At 41.1% G+C, this 17458-nt stretch overlaps 1 protein-coding gene across 1 annotated transcript in view; it reads right to left on the bottom strand.

The window, feature by feature from the left end:
* The window catches only part of ARHGAP15 (Rho GTPase activating protein 15), a 409873-nt gene that overhangs the window by 36908 nt on the left and 355507 nt on the right, over positions 1-17458 (bottom strand). Inside the window, exon 14 of the mRNA XM_018554050.1 lies at positions 1059-1164. Within this exon, the coding sequence (XP_018409552.1) occupies positions 1059-1164 (106 nt within the window). The remainder of the gene's footprint in view (positions 1-1058; positions 1165-17458) is intronic.

Raw genomic sequence — 17458 nt, 5'->3', positions numbered from 1 at the left:
TTACGCCCCTGTTTGGGGGGATGGGGTGTAGGCTTTGTGGGGGCATAGAGGTATTTGTTGCTGACCAGTATAGAATTTAAACAAGTGTACAGATGTAAATATAGACCAGACTATTTTTTATGCTTTTTTACCTAATTGGAACCTTTAAAATAATTGTCAGGTCTTGGAGAATCCCTTCTTAAACCAATTCTACGGAGGTTGGTGGTAGAAATGAACCTACATTGGTGATCAGTGGGAAGAATGCCCCCTTTCAGACAGTTAAAAACATCATTGGTTACATTGCTGGCCCTACCAATTGGCCATGGAACTAGGCAAGCACCATAAGATGGGGTGGCATTTACAGTATTCACAGCTCAAGGAACCCCTAGCAACCTTTTGAGGAACCCTGGACTAATATAGACACATATTTTTTGATTATCTCTTTACAGCAACTTAACCTTATGATGGCATCCTTTATTAAGCTATAGAGCAGTTTCTCCTGTCTTCCTTTTGTTGGAGCTGTCTCATAGTAGTGACAAATAAGCCCCTTTGTATAGCTCTGATGGTAAATGTTTGTCTGCAGGGCACACCGGCAAATCCGATGCTCATAGAAAGTTGTGTATTAAGAATCTTATAAGTAATCAAAGAGATAAAAGTTTGAAGTAATTTTTAATAAAAATAATTTCTATGTAAAATGTGCAAGCGTCTATTTATTTTTTACGTTATGGGGTGGGGCTTTATTTTATCCAAACTTTTCCAGCAGTGAAGCGGTTACAATACATTTTGTCAAGATGTTTAGTGGGACAAAAATCATTACTTGAATCATGTGTTTATTTTTTCATTTCCCTTCAAAGTGGCCCACAGCAGGGTCCAATTAGAGCGTGGCCCTGTGAGGTAATGGAGCTGAGCCACACTTTGATTGGAACATGCTGCTGTGTATACACTCAGTGCTGGAGCAATCGATACACAACGAGGATATGCTTTGGTATCGGAATTTCGTGCCCTCTCAAGCATATTTTTGGAATTTTTCACAGACTGACAAATAAAGACGTCAGGCAATGGAGGCAATTCCAACTTACCTTCGAAGATGTTCAAAGAGGGCTTTCATGGTGTCATGGTTAGTCACAGGGAGCTGCTTCACCAGATTCCGCATAGTTTTTACTTGGAGGTCACTATCCTGGATTCCTGTGATAGATAAAAGAGAGACACTAAATAAAAAGAAAGCAAATTATTAAGCTATGATGTTTTTTTTGTAATGGCGCATTGCAAGTGAATAAAAAATGATTAATGGAAAGGAAAAACACGGCAAATAAGCATTTAAAGTGCTTGATTGCTTCTGTGTTTTTACCTGCAATTTTTGCATTGGTGGAAGAGTCTTTTTAAGGCCCTGTTCACACATGTGCAATGCGTTTGTGCATGTTTTTGACACGCGTCATCCCATTTATTTAAATAGGCGTCTGCTTGTCAAATAAGCTCATGCAGCATTTTCAGCTGCAAGCTCCCCACATGTTTTTGACCATGCGTTTGTGATGCACATCCACACGTGGGCAAAAACAAGCATTTTGCCTAACAAGTAATGGCACCGCAAGCTTGTCGCATGAACGCGCACCTAAGCACGTCTTAAACTACTCTGCCGTTATCATAAAAAAAATAATAGGCACCACCCTTCAAAAGATTTCAGGATCATGCTGCAGGATAGGTGAGTATAATCATTCTTCTTTCTCAGGGGGCTTCTTGTTAATGTTTTTCAGATATTAGCAGAGTGGCATTAAATTGGCATCCATTTATTATTGTTAAATAGCAGAATGTGAATGTTTTAATTGTAAAATTATTCCAGCTGTGATCAGGAAGCAATTTTTCTTTCTGAAAATAAAACTGGAATCTAATGCCAGGAATGGGGGTTACAAATCTTTTGCACTTGATGGACATCTGGCTAACTATGTAGCTGCATCAACATATGACAGATTTTGCATTAGAAAATTACATTTGCTCAGCTCCTATGGGACTCATCTACCAGGTTTCTGTATAGGACACCTTATTTATTTTTTTCTGCTGTAAATAATTATTCTAAATATCTAGCTTGAGGTTCACTGCTCTGGGTCACTTACATGCTGTGTGACTGACCCTGGGGCGGAAATTGCCAGTATACCCCGAGGCGGGCCAATACATTACTTCTGTCTGAGATTAACGCTACATGGCTCTGGGCAGTCAGTACAGGCTTAAGGTGAGACACAAGTGCTAATCATAATAATCCACACTGGCACCCCTTACATAGGGAGGACTTTTAGTGTCACTTTTTATTTGTGACATAATATTGTACAGCACTGCACAATATGCTAGCGAATGGTAACTTTGGTGTGTTCCAAGTCCAGAGAGAAGCCATCAGAAAAAAAAAAAAAATAAGGTCCTAAAATGTACAAGGCAACCTCAACAGTTAAGTACACATTTTAAACATGTACAGACACTATTTTAGATGCCAAAAGATATGAGATTCACCAATGTCTACTGGCTATGAAGATGCAAAAAATTATGAGGATAACAACGCTCTTCAGAGAGTCCATTTCTCTAGATTCCTTGTCATCTCCCCAATTCCTGTCTGCTTTTTTTGGACCACTATTGAACATCACTGCACTGGGTACACCCACCCAATGGTATGGCTGTCTTTATGGCCATCTAAGTACATTTCCCTGTGCCCATCAGCCTACAGAGCTGGCATTCCCACTCTTAAGCCTGATTTTAACTTTTACTGGCCAGCATTGGCCATGCAGCAGTATGTAGCGGATGTTTGCTTTGTGGCAAAGGAATCAAGGGAACAGGGCAATATACTTTTCCTTTAAAGTGCTTTTATCCAAGAAAAATCATCAGTAACAGGAAAACTGTATTCAAATTTGCCTTCAAACAACAAGACATTTAATAGCAAACACCAGCGCAGAGCAAGAAAGCAGGACTATACATAACTATAAGCACAAAACCTGGGGCTTCCGGTCACTGCAAATACAGGCATACTTTTTGCTACATGCCCATATGTCTGTATTTATGTCTGTGTTAATGAGCCCATAGACTGTTCATCCCTATAGGAAATCCACATGCTTACTCCAGGGTCCCCCAGCTCCAATCCACTCTGACTGAGGGTTAAGGCCTAAATGTTCCTCAGACGCGTGTACCTGTCCCTGCCTTAAGACAAAGGCCCCCCTGTGATGCAGGTGGAGCTATATATAACTCATGTCTATCCAAGATTGGTACCAAGATCTTAAGAGTACAGTGTGTCACGTTAGACAGAGGCTCTCCCAAGATGGAGCCCGGAGTCCATAGCAGGGGAGACATGAGCCCAATGCTGGGCTCCCCCAGTGCCAGTAGTAAACAGTGGTCATGTGACTGCTTTGTTTATTACAGCAACACAACAGGGATGTGACTTAGCGATCATCGGATTGCCACCTCACTTCCCACAGTATTATTCTGGCATTGCAAAAGCGTCACTCCCAGGACCAGCAGCGGCCACCACACTACCTACCTACAAGCAGATATGCTGAATAGGTCTTGGGGTAGTCTTTAATTTTATTTGTTTTTTTTTGCAAATAATTAAAATCATGAATAATATTTGCAAATATGAAATTTCAATGGTGGAAACACGTTTGTGCTGTTTTAATAGGACTCAATCAAAATTACGACTGCCGTAATGATTACAATTACAATTGATTAAACTGTTCATTAAACTGAATTTTTTCCCCCATGCTTTATGAAATTTAAAATAAAGGTTAATTTATACTACACATGGTACAACCACATTGAAAACAAATGAACATTTTCAGTCCTGTCCAATCATTTTTGGTTTGACATTTTAAAACAAGGATCAAAATAAATGTCACAAAATGGCAATATTTTACTGATACGATTGTATTAGTACTGGAATATGGAACGATCAGATCAGCAAACAATCAGCTTGAGACATGTAGACACCTTTCCTTCTACTGTTGTACTGCACATTATTTTTATTTTACAGCGAACAGACTTCAGTAGAAGTGGAAAGGAGCAAAGTGGTTGTGAGTATTGTCTCTTAGACTGGCTTCACATCTGTGTGTTACTGTAACACAACATTTTGAATGGCAGTCCAAAGCACCTTGTGACCAACGCTTGTCTGGTTTTAGTCAGTCAGAGTCAGAGACTGAGGGACTTACATGAAACTGCTAGAGATTATGATTATCAAATGCCCCTATCCAAATCAATGCTTCCACTACTGAGTGCTTGGGCCCAAAGGCCACACTTCAAACACCTAAGGGCTGCATGTGGCTCATGTGCTGCAAGTTGGTCACCAGCCACTTTCTAAATCAACGCTTCCACTACAGACTTCTGGGGCCTGAAGACCAAAGGGCCCCATGTGGCCCATAGGCTGCAGGTTGAGCATGAGCCCCTTTACCAATCAATATGTCAATCACTGATTGCTGGGGCCTAAGGCCCGCGCTCCAAACGGCAGTTGGTTGGGCACCATCCCCCTTACAAATCAGCGCATCCACCACTGACTGCTTGAGCCTAAGGGCTGCACTTCAAACACCAAAGGGCAATAGTTTGGGTACCAGTACCCTTTGCATATCAGTGCTTCCACTACTGACTTCTGAGGCCAGAAGGTCATACTTCAAACACTAAAGGGCCACATGTGTCCTTTAGGCCACAGGTTGGGCAGCAGCCTTTTTGGAAAATTGTGCTACTACTCATGACTGCTGGGGCCTAAGGGCTGCACTTCAAACACCAAAGGGTCACAAGTGGACCTTGGGCTGCAGGTTGGGCACTAGAAGTATGTAGGATCCAACATGGTGGTTTTGATATGGTTTTTTACCCTGACTTAATTGTCTGCATGCTTGCTCCAGGGCCGCAGCTCATTAGACACCAAAATGAGAATGACAGCCCCAGAACATGCACCTTTAAAAGCAAATCAGCAGTAGCAGCTCCAAAATTACTGTCAGTACAGTCCACTTTATAAATGAACTCACTTTCACAGAAATAAAAAAGATTATAGTATTGTTAAATCTTTATTCACTAAAAATTTTTCATTATTTCTCTGCACGTCTATTTCACCTATATTTGTCCTGCACATTACCCAGAAAAAATATTTTTGAATCACTTCAAATAAAAGGAAAGAAAGGTGGTCGATGGTGGGTGAATCTTTTCATTCTAGGAAGAAAGTCCCACTTGCTGAACATAAAATGATTTATCACAGGCTCACAGCTGGAATGTACTCAGTCACTTAATAGGACATTAAGAGCAGCAATTAAGCCGTACTCCCCAAACAGAAACAACATCACTTGCTCGAGTATGCTCTTCACTTGTCCTTGTGTCTCTGTTTACTGTACCAAAGCACTCCGATCGCCATAACTTTGCCAACTGTTCCGTGGCGATTGCGGTGAAAGAAGCGCACCGTCCAGAACAGCTAGGAGGGATGCTGTTTAACCATTAAACAAGACACCTTACAGGTTGGCACCGGCACTATATAAATCATCTTCCAAGAGCCCACTGTGCAGAGCCGCTGCCAGAATCTGCGTGTGACAACGACTTCATAAATCTGATAACATTTTCTAATGTGCCGTAAAATCAGCCTCCGAGCAGGAGGCATCCCGCTTAGGGATAAATATACCTTTTCCGAGGAAGAAATTCTGCAAACATATGCTTTCGCAGACACAGGTTTCTGCTATCGTATTTAAGCATGGAGAGGAAGAATAATATTATACAGGAATGATTGTGTTTGCTTTGTGTGTGTTTTTTTTAAACGTATAGTCCATTCATATGGGGGTTATTTTTGTATTTATCTTTTGCAGTATGAAAGTAGGCAATTAATACTTACCTGTCTTGCTGCCTGTGGTGTGTTGCAGATCCAAGTTTGTTGAAGAATTTTCAGCATTCAATATTTGAGAGTCAGAATCTGGTTTTCCCCTGCTGTGCTCTGAGGCTTCCATCACCAATCCCTAGGTCACTGCAGCACTCTTTATTGAGGAAGGTTTCGGTGGAAGGAACCACAGTGCTTAGCAGGGGATATGCTATCTAAACTGGCAGATAGTATCGGTGCCTGGAGCTCTTCAGTAGAACATAGATTTAAAGTGTATCTTAACTCAAGAACCAAAAAAATTAATGGTAAGCACTGTGGCTTAGTGGTAGGCACTTTGGCCTTGCCACCCCAGGGTCCTTGGTTTGAATCCTGACACTACCTGCATAGGGATTGCATGTTATCCCTGCGCTTGTGTGTGTTTCCTCTAAAAAGAATGAAGAAGCAAGATGTCACCACCACACCAGGTCAAGTGAACATCTTTTATTGTTGCATATTGTCAAAATGGTAGAGACCGTAACATTCAGGGGTACAGGTACTCTTAAAAACAAGATCACAGAAGGACTGGTACACACATACACATGAAGAATCATATACTTACACGCAATAGGTTGAACTTGATGGACCTGTGTCTTTATTCAACCTCAAATACTATGATACTATGATTTCAGGGCCACGCAGGGTCCCCTTCATCAGGTTCAGCATGAGGGGGTCATACTGATGAAGGGACTCCATATGACCTATTCTCCTGATGTGCTGGTGACATCTTGCTTCTTCATGGATTTCAGCAGTGTCATCAACAGTCATTTCAGCACCCACGTTTACGGGGTTTCTGGTTAGACGAGCCTTGGGATACTCTTTAGTGTGTCCTCTAAAAGACATGCTGGTAGATTTATTGGCTCAACTGAACATGCCCACGATGGCTGCCTCACCTTCTAAGCACTTTGAGTCCCAAGGGAGAAAAAAGCTATAGAAATGCAAATTAAATGCATTAGTTGAAGTTTATTAGTCCTTAGATGTGGTGGCTGCATTATTTATTTTTTCAGGGTTTTTTCCTTTATTTTGACCAGGCTCTTCTACCAGCAACACACTTCCTATCTTAGGGTGACAACACTAACTCACTGTACTTTACCTATGGAGGAGCAGCGTTGTCACTCTAGAGCAGGTGTGCTGTCACAGCCACTGTCATTTCCTGTTATTGTTATTACACTTCTATATATTGTATTGTATATCATTATGTTATTGTATATTCCTGACAACTAGTGGTAGATTAGTGCTTCTACACTTGTTTACTGTATACTTGGAATCGTCCACCAGTTTACCCCTACAGTTTTGTGTGCATTGGTACAGTCTTCTAGTAGACATTGCCAGCCTCTCCTCCCCAATTTCTTATCACTTGCTCCCTCACTGTGTTAAGCGGATTCTATACATGGTGCTACAAGGCTTCCAGATAGAAATGTCTTTCTACCTCTTAGAATAAGAAGGAATCACATCCTCTGTGTTGTCAAGCCTGCATGAACTACACTGAATTCTACTCTGAGTCTTCTTGGTAAATTGGACCCTGTCTGTCTGTGGATACCATCAGCTCAGTAGTGTTTCATACTATCCGTATAAATGAGTCTCAGGAGGTATGTTCAAATGCATAAATCAGTGGTTGAGACAGAAAAACAGGACTACAGAACCCTCTTCTCCATAACATAGGGGGAAAGTTGTAGAATATGAACAGACCACACTATCTAGAGAATTCCAATACTTCAGACTTTATTGAAATTCACAGCAAATCCAGTATAACAGTGAATTCAAGTGTATAAAGCAGCAACATGTGAGAGGTTGTAGCTGGTTGGGGGTTTGCGGTGCTGGTATTTGTTGCTTTGTACACTTTAATTCACTGCTATACTGGATTTGCTGTGAATTTCAATAAAGTGTGAAGTATTAGAATTCTCTGGGTAGTGCGGCCTGTTCGTATGCTACTAAATTCCAAGGTGGGGACGCACCTATAAGACCAGAACCTGGGTAGTCCTGATGGCGGCTAAGGAATTGAATCGGTGAGATTTCCTTTGGTTCTACATAAGGAGAAAGTTGTCTGTAGTTCACAGAACTCACTGGATTTCTTGCAAGATCGGGATCTTTTTTGTATATTGCTCTGCCTGCATGCTCCTTTCCCTGTTTGTTAGTTTCAAACAGATCAGAGCGGCTACCGTCTTTTTTTTTTTGGCGGGATAAACAAGCATTGTTTGCACTTATTATCAAATAGATAGAACAAAACCCTCCCAATGATATATGTACTAGACAAAAAGGGAGCATATAAGATAAGTATTTGTTAGTCTTTACATACTCTTTAAAACATCACACACCAGAAAGGTAAGTATAAATCTTTTTTCTATCATTGATGACACTCTTCGCACTCAGCGATTAAATACAGTAACGATTACCACAACGCAACTGTGTCCCGACTGCAGATTCTCACTAATGAAAGCATGTTGAATACTCTTACTAGATATAAGTTAAAGGTTCTGTTTGATGATAACTGAAAAGTTTTGTATCCACGAAATGTTTCTACTAGAACTGTATGTAAAGCACAATAATCACATGTGATTTGATTGTTGTGTAGCCCTGTTATGGGATCCGCTCCTTTAAGAGAAAAGATATTGCAGCTGCAGGTGGAGCCAGAGAGCACAGCTTTGTGGGGATTGTGGACTCAGCCACTGAGGAATGACAAATGAAAATGGATACTTGAACTAAAATTCCCAGAGTGCTAAAGGGGAGAAGGGAAGTAAACACTGAGGGCTAAAGGTTGCTGGGCGGAGTCTAGTGGGAGGAGACAGGGAGGCCAGACTGCTGTTGCTTGTGTTGTGCAGCCAGCTTGTGGAGAGACTGTAGTGACATCTGCTGCACAGAGTAAATGGCTGTTTGTTCCTGTCTGGAAGAGGATCCTCTGGGGCTGTGAGTGAGGTGCCATCCTGCTGAGAGGGCGGCGACTCGGCCCAGACGGACGCCCAGACGGACGCCAAATCTGATGACCAGAACCCCTGATGGCATCAGACTTCAGCTCCTATATACAGTTCTTCATCACATAAGATAATTGCTGACATCCCTGCTGGCTACAGACGGACATCTCCCTCCGTGTATGGGTGAGAGGCCTCCGGCCTGCTGTTGTCATTAACAGTACACACAGATTTTCACCGTTTGTATTGGGCCCCAACGTTGGCTAGCTGAAGAAACTACCACTGGCCAGTGGGTTAGGTACCCGGGTACATTGGGACTAAATATATATAGAAGACCCGATCATCCAGCGGCTCCTTCGGGGGTGAGCGCTTCAGTTGTATATGCGATTTTTGCTAAAACATTCATGACTGTAACCTTGTTTTGATGACATGTCAGCTAATAAACGAATTTAAAAAAAATATATTTTTTCTTTTGGAGGCCGGCTTTGTTTAATATCTTTTACTTTGTCGATAGGGTCGTTTGTAGGTACAATCAACTCATCTTTAAAAGAAAATATTTTATTATATGGTTATTTTACAAGACTTACAAATATTCCTAAGATCCATTGTTGACGCAAGGTGACTCAAGTGTATAAATGGTCATGAAAGGACTCTCTGAATTACACATAGCAAATATCAATCAATCAATCAAATTTCAGGTTCATAGGTCACAGAAGTGAGAATCTGGTCACTAGTAGTTTTTTCTCCACCACCATAGCCCTTCTGAGAATCCCTAATCATCACCACAGAACACAAACAGCCATTTTGAAGACTTAGTTGGGGTCGTGAGGCCACAGGATACAAAATGGCTGGTGGTATCACATGCAACCCTAAAGTTCTCCTTAATAAACCCAAGAGTTTTGCTCTTTTTTTATCTATAAGCTGTACATTTCTAATCTATTGTAAAACAAGAAAAGAATGAAAGAAAAAAAAAAAAAGTCAACATGTGGTAACTTTAGTCAGCATTTCTGCGCCAGGGATGATAAACACCTCTGGCCGTCTCTGGCATTTATCAGTACTGAGATATTATTACCACATACAGTCACAGCTTGGCTACTGTTATCATTGAAAAAAGGCCCAGCTAATCTTAATGGTTTGTAAAGCTGTTACCTGCGCCCGCCTGACATTCATCATGATCACTTTACCTCATAGGCCCAACACACAAAAGGTCTTTTATCTGCAAGGGACATCACTATGAATTATTATTTGCAGCTAGGTAGAAAATTGTGTGTTGTAGATACCTTTTCTCATTATAAATCACACAGTCACTTTCCGCCATTCTGCAACATAAAGCTGCTGAGGCCGAATTTTTCTGTCGCTCTTTGCTCTTTTAAGTCTCCAGGAAATATGGAGTACTGATGCACTAAAAAAGCGTAATATGATTTTTTTTTTTTCCCCTCCCGGCCGCTTACCTTTGCCTTTCTGTACAAGAGCGCTTTTTACGAGGACCCGTTTTGCTGCGGCCTCATCGAAAATGGATTAAAAGGAAAAAAAAAAGCACATTATTTCTAGGTGTTGTGTGTATTGAATGTGACCTTGCGGGGGTATATTCTCTTCCAGATAAAGTTAAGTTATTCATGTGTAAACTACTGAGGACAGGATACGTCCGTGACTTTTATGCTTCGATTACCCTTTTTTTTTTTTCCTTTTTTGCGCATCGGAAATGTTTTTATCAAAGGGGAAATAAAAGGACGATGTACTCTGTGGGGTTTTCATTGCTTGATAAGCACTAACTGTTTTTATTATTTATTTGAACTGTGAAAAGGAAATATAATCTTTTATGTGGGAAAAATATTAGATTTGCCGGTTCTATCCACCTTCGATCTCTGTTTTTCTTATACGGCTTTGATAGAATGATATTTGGGAGTGCTCAGATAAATTGATGGTACATATAAAAAAAAAAAAAAGCTACTGTCCAGCATCTCAAATCTAAGATCCTGGGAAGGTTAGAAGGTCTGGGCCAGCTAAGACTAGCTGTTCTTAAGGTAAAATTTGATCCTAAAGTCAACGTAAACCCTAACTCAATGACTTTTTGGGTTGCTAAAGTACAGTGTGTAATTTACAATTGGCTTTTTAAAAATAAATATACTTTGTTTAACCTTTGTTGCCTATCCGCCTTTTGCAGCCACTTACTGTTTACATGCACTTAGTCAGTGACTGCATTGTTTTTCCCAGGGTGGGGTTTCCTGAGGGTGACAACAGTGGACTATGTCTGTTGAGACAGCCGCTTACAGTCTATACTGCAAGCCCTTGTGCCAGGGTGACAATGCAGGAGAACAGTTGGGAGACAAGGCCAGAGTGTAGTTACTCTATGAAAGGAAGTTCCTGCAGGAGTACATTCATGGCAGGATTACTGGGTACTATTTTGATGAAAGCTGCAGACCAAAAGAGGAACTAAAGTCCGAAGATACTCACCTCAGCTCCAGTGATGCAATGTCCAAGAGCTCCCTCACCAGCATCAACTTCTTCTTCCCAGCTTCTTCCGGGTGCCCGGTCTTCAGCTATCTTGATTGGTCAGCAGGGGAATCATGTAACTCCTACACAGTCACATGGGAGTTTGTCACAATACCGAGCATGGGTGTCCCAACACCACGTGCAGGTACCTATGCAGGTGAACCGAATATGTGACCACACTGAAAATACCACAACAATCTTTGTGAATAATAGTTTTAATAAATATAGCAAACCACATAAACACCGGCAATCTACCACCACCCGCAAGAAACAAATAAGAGCCACACTATATACAAACGCCAAAGGCCGGGAGCCACAGATCTGGAGACTTCAGGGGTAAGGGTCAGAAGTGAGGGTCGAAGGCAGAAACAGGATACTGGTTTACAGGAAACAGGAAACTGGTTTACAGTATATGGCAACAATACTGAGGCACAGGCCTCACTGCAGGGAGAGGTTAAATACCCTCCCAGAGCAGTACCAGGTGGCGACTAATTGCTGGCAGACACCTGCAGGCGAGCACTGGAACTGCAGGATCAGGTTCCAGCTCCACAGTGCCACCCGGAGGTATTCTGGTCCCTGACAGAGTTATTCTAATGACACAAACCAAAACAGTTACCTAATGTTCTGATATGGGATTGCACAGAAGCCACTCAGTCCATTAATTATTCCAGTCTAATACAAATTGCTAATTGATACTGACTCTGATTGTTGGTTATTTCAGATGTAACAATGAAATGGTGTTGCAATAACATGAACAAATTTAGCCTTCTAATTCAGAGCAAACAGCAGCAAGATGGGTGATTAAAGGACATGTCCACTCAGAAGTCATATGTCTATTTGGGGTGGATACTAAAGGGCAGGATGCATTACTGGCTTCTTGTATTTTTTAGGAAGACATCTGGAGAGCTTAACCTCTGCCACCCTTGGACACCAAACCAAAACGATTGCAAACTCTACTAGATGGACAAAACAGCAGAAAGACTGCCAGGCTAGGTAAAAATGTTCATGGTGGTGGCAGGTCTGGTTTTAGGTTCCAAAAGGTCCCCTGTGCAAGAACATCTGTTGGACACCCACATTCAGCTACTGTCCAAATACAAACACTGTGGACAGAGAAAGACAGACAGACAGATAGATAGATAGATGATACTCAGAACTCTCACCTGGTTTATAATTTGCAAATTGAGTAAAACAAAGGCTCTTTGGAGTCAACCAGCAAACACCCTCCTTTTACTTCTAGTCCAAATAGTGTCAAAAGGAAATGAGAAAAGTATTCTACACATCTTGCAATAGCTCAACTCACATATAGTATAAATGGGCCTCAAAGTCCAAAAAGGTCCATGTGAAGCTGCAAGAATTGTATGTCCACCCCTGACTAGTAGTGATATCTATCATCTGTAGTTTCCTAGATTTCTTTTTAGGTTTTCAAGAGGACTTACCCATTAAGAGGACTTACCCAAAATTCCATCCCATATTTTTAATAGTTTAACCTTAGAAAAAATACCCCATATATTGACAATTTTAAACCATTTTTCTCCTACCACAAAAACTTCAGCTTTAGTCTGCAATATAGATCACTGTCCTTTTTGCTCCAGTGCATTAATGATTCATAAGCCAAAAAGAAGTAAAGCAGAATAACAAAAAGCTGCCATAAAAATTACAAATAAACATAAAAACGAAGGCAAGCTAAGAAAATAAATATGTGATGAATTCCGAGCTTGTCCGTGGCTGGATACAACCTTTGCATTAGAGATTTTTGCATTGTAAATTGATAAATGAAGGGAACCATTAGACAGCCTGTATGTGCTCAGTGAATAAAGTCTTAATACGAAGGCGCTTAGCTTAATTTTGCAACACTTTACATAGATAACATTAATAAGCGAGTCTGCTCTTGGAAAACTTGAACGGTAATGTATCAAACTCCAGGTGCCGGAGACAGAGGGAAACAACCAATAATAGTCATTTTTAACATATTTAATGGTGCTGATTATGCAATAGGCAAGTGGAAATGGCTTATAGCACATTGTAGCATGGTTCCATCCCATTGGCTGCAGTAGGGTGCAAGCAGATGGATGACAGTGACAAGGAGGAAAGTGCTTTTGCTTAGCCGTGCGTTAAGATGCCATGCCGAAGCTGTGTATACTGCAGACACTTCATTAGGATGCCAGGGTAATGGTAAACTACCAGTCAAAGTGACACCCCATTTCCTGCTTACTGAGCGCTTCAACCTCAGCAGATGTCAACAATCTCAAGTCTAAGTTTCACAACGCTCTTTAACACCAGTTGTGTTTTTGCTGCTGCGGTGCCATGGCCCCTGTGCCCAGTGCAACCCAGGAGACCTGCCCTTTTCCACAGCCTGGCACTAGCTGCGGTGTGTAACATACTAAACAAAATAAACAACAACAGACGCGCTAGGAGTACAAAACGTGTATAAAAAATTTGACCAGCTGCAACAAAATCTGGTGATAAACCCGTGTGTAATGGTATTACTATGTTGTGCTCAGTCTTAAGTGTAGCTAAGTGAACTTTCTATTTAAGAGTGAATACTTGCAATATCATAGCGCTACAACATTGACAATTTCAGGTGATACATTTGTGTTCTATTTGTGTGAGTTTACTACAGTGATCTATTAAATTGTCAATGTTGTAGCGATATGATATTGCAAGTATTCACTCTTTAATAGAAAGTTCACTTAGCTACACATAAGACTGTGATAGATAGTTGTACCATTACACAGGTGTGTACAACTAAGGCCAGGTGTATTAAAACCTGTGTTTCAAATTCACAACATAACAAGATACTTTAGGAGTTAAATGTGCAAAACAACATTTTCTTTATTCTGTAAATATTTCCCATGTACCGTGGGAATGCGTAGGCTGCCGCTGCTGACTTCTCGTTTTGAAAATGTAATTACCTGGCATTTATGTAGATCTGATATCTTCAGTAGTGATTTTGAACTTTAGAACATGGAAAAAGTTCGAACTCGAACTTCGAACTCAATGAAAGTCTATGGGACCAGAACTCTGAAAATCAAATGTGCCCATTTTGAAGGCTTATATGCAAGTTATTGGCCATAAAAAGGGTACGGGGATTCCGGTACTGCCCTGGCGGACAGAAATCAGTGAAAAAAACACTTTTAAAAAATAGCGTTTTTAAAGAAGCAGTGATTTTAATATTGCTTAAAGTGAAACAATAAAAATTAAAAGTTCCTTTAAATATCGTGCCTGGGGGTCCCCTTAAACTGCCTGTAAAGTGGCACATCTGTACGATGTATAGAACCTGCTGCAGCGAAAAGTGACATTTATAAAGGAAAAAAAATGACATTTATAAAGCGAAAAAAAAAATTGTGCGGTTCCCCCTCCCAAACAATACCAGACCCCTTAGGTCTGGTAGGAATGTTAATAGGGACCCTATTTAAATAAAAGGAAAAAGAAAAGTGTGGGGTCTCATACCAGACCCTTAAGGTCTGGTAGGAGTTTTAGGAGGGACCCCATTTGGAAAAAAAAAAAGTGTGTGCGGTTCCCCCTCAAAGTCATACCAGGCCCACCAAAATGAGGGGAAAAAAACATGGGGTCCCCTCTTAAATTCCTAACCAGACTGTTGATCCGTCAACAGGCCTGGCAGGGCAGGAAAGTGGGGGGAAGAGCGAGCAGTCCTCTCCCTCCCTGCCATACTAGGCCACATGCCCTTGGCACTGGGAGGGTGCTTTTCCAGGGTCGCTCCTGGAAAAGCACCTTGTCCCTGTGCCGATGGGGACAAGGGCCTCTACCCCACAAGCCCTGGGGCGTTGGTTGTGGGGGTGTGGGCAGGGGGGCTTGTTCACATCAGGGTACCCCAGGGTAATAAAGGGGCACCCAAAACCCCCCCCCCCATGTGTATGAGTAGTAGTACATGTGCCCTACCCATTCACTAAAGGATTAAAATAAAATGTAAATACAAATACCAAACTTTTGAAAAAATCCTTTAATTGAGAAATAAACAAAAGACATGTTTTTGACAAGTCTTTTTTTTAACCCTTCACCCCCCCCCCCCCAAAAAAAAAAAAAAATAATCAGGGCTTCACAAGGCACTGTGTAGTGTGCAGTGTCCTGTGGGGCGCTCAGCTTTCCCAAGGCACAGGTACTCCTAAGAGCAAAATTACACATGGACTCATAAACACGCACACACCAGCTCAAACATAAATGCATACACGCAATAGGTTGGACTTGATGGACTTATGTTTTTATTAAGCCTCAAATACTATGTAACTATGTAACAGCCCGCCGAACGCCCTGATAATTCGTGTGTTTGCCAAACACACGAACTGCCGATGTTCGAGTGGAACTGTTGGTAGACTCGAACATCAGGACCATCCCTAGTATCTACCTTTGATAGACATTACATTTTATAATATGAATGGTAATTGTAGCAAGTACACAATTCAACAAAGAAAATATATGCAGTAGAAAGTACATGTAGCAAGCAGATAAAGGCATTCACAGGACATCTCAGAACTAGATGAGACCTGGATTGTTGTTTATTGATTAAGACAACATTATTCTAAAAGTAACTTTTGACATTCATGCTCTACTTACTAGCTCTTTTAAATTGTGGTTATTGTTGTGTTAATGGAAGTGTACAAATGCTCCCAGTAGAGGTCACGGATATATCAGGTATGGCCGTTAGGTTCTCAGCTTAAATCTATCAGGATATTCATACGGGAGCTGCCACTGATGACTTGTTCTGGAAGTTGCTTTGGAGATGTCATCGGTTATATTACCTCTTACTGAGCCACTAATCCAGAACAAGCAAAGTACATATCAGCTTTCCCAACACTTTTCTGACTGCATGCTTGTTCCAGGACAGTGACTCTCCAAGTTCACAGGCGACTCCGAAATAGCTTTCTGTCTTGTAAAACATTCTCGTGTGCCATGTCAGATGTTAATATGACAAAATGTGTTTAATTGGTCGGGTGAGAAACCTATGGACTAATCATGAACAGTAAACCAAATAATAGCCAGGAGCAGCATTTAACTACAAGATGGTTAAATATTTTTGCACTTCTTTTGACTTTTTTAAAATCTAGGTGTGTATATACTGCTGTATAGTCCAAACATCTTTTTTTTTCGTTTTTGTTAGAGTAGGGAAGAGTTAAAATCCTTTTATTTATTTTTTTGCTGTCTATATCCTGCACTGAGACTAATGATTAACCTAAAGTGGAGGTAATGTAGGGTCCAAAGCTAGAAACCAGTCCGATGCTGGCTTCCATTTCCTAGCCTGCAATGGAAAAATAATATTTTTGGAATATTAATATTGGGTAACTACGTCTCTTAAAATCTCAACTGAACTTAAATGCTGCTAAATGCGATACAGGTGCATCAAAATAAAAGGTGTGCAAAGTCTTAGAGTTCATTTTTATTAGAAATTGGCCACATAGTAGAAAAGCTTGTCTCCTACCAGCATTCTGCAGAGAAGGATCCTTGCTGTTTGTGTGGATGCAGTGGTGTCTCTGCAGAGGTCTGACCTATCCCCTGCCTTGTTAGAGCTAGAGCTCTCCAATCAGCAGTTAGCATGAGATTTGCTCATTGGAGAGTTCTAGCTCTGACTTAGCAGGAGGTGGATTGGACTTATGTAGGGAGACCACTGCTTCCGTACTTAGAACAAAGGTCTCTCTCTGTAGCACGCTGGAAGATTTACAGGCTTTTCAACTTAGGCTGTGTCTGCTTTCTTAAAAAAAAAAAAATTAAGACTTAGGAAACCTTTTTGCTTTTTGTGCACCTGGAATATTTTATCTGCTTTAAACTAAAAGTCCAATTGGGCTTTAAGAGACAGGTCATCAGGGCTCCAAAATGCAAAGAAAATATCGCCACATAGGTCAAGATTGCCAATGTTTTATGGCCGCGCAATGTCCCTTCCTCAAGGTGACACAGTGACGCTTGAGGAAGGGAGGAAGGTCACTGTGTCACCTTGAGGAAGGGACCTTACCCGGCTCGAAACATTGGCAATGGTGACCTATGTGACGTTATTTGCAATAAATTATATTTTCTTTGCATTTTGGAGTGCTGGTGACCTATCTTCACATCTCTGAGATTCTGCACGGGCCATCCGGGGCGGTCACTACAAGCAACTATCTACACTGGTCACAACACTGTATGCTGTGCAGCAGACACTTTCAACAACTGGGCTTTAATTTTGATAAACCCTCTTTGTATAAAATGTTTTAACATTTATTTTACCAGCACAAATACAATA

Source organism: Nanorana parkeri, unplaced genomic scaffold, assembly GCF_000935625.1.
Source record: "Nanorana parkeri isolate BGI_ZX_2015 unplaced genomic scaffold, ASM93562v1 scaffold140, whole genome shotgun sequence".
Taxonomy (NCBI): domain Eukaryota; kingdom Metazoa; phylum Chordata; class Amphibia; order Anura; family Dicroglossidae; genus Nanorana; species Nanorana parkeri.
This window is presented reverse-complemented; position numbering and strand designations above follow the sequence as displayed.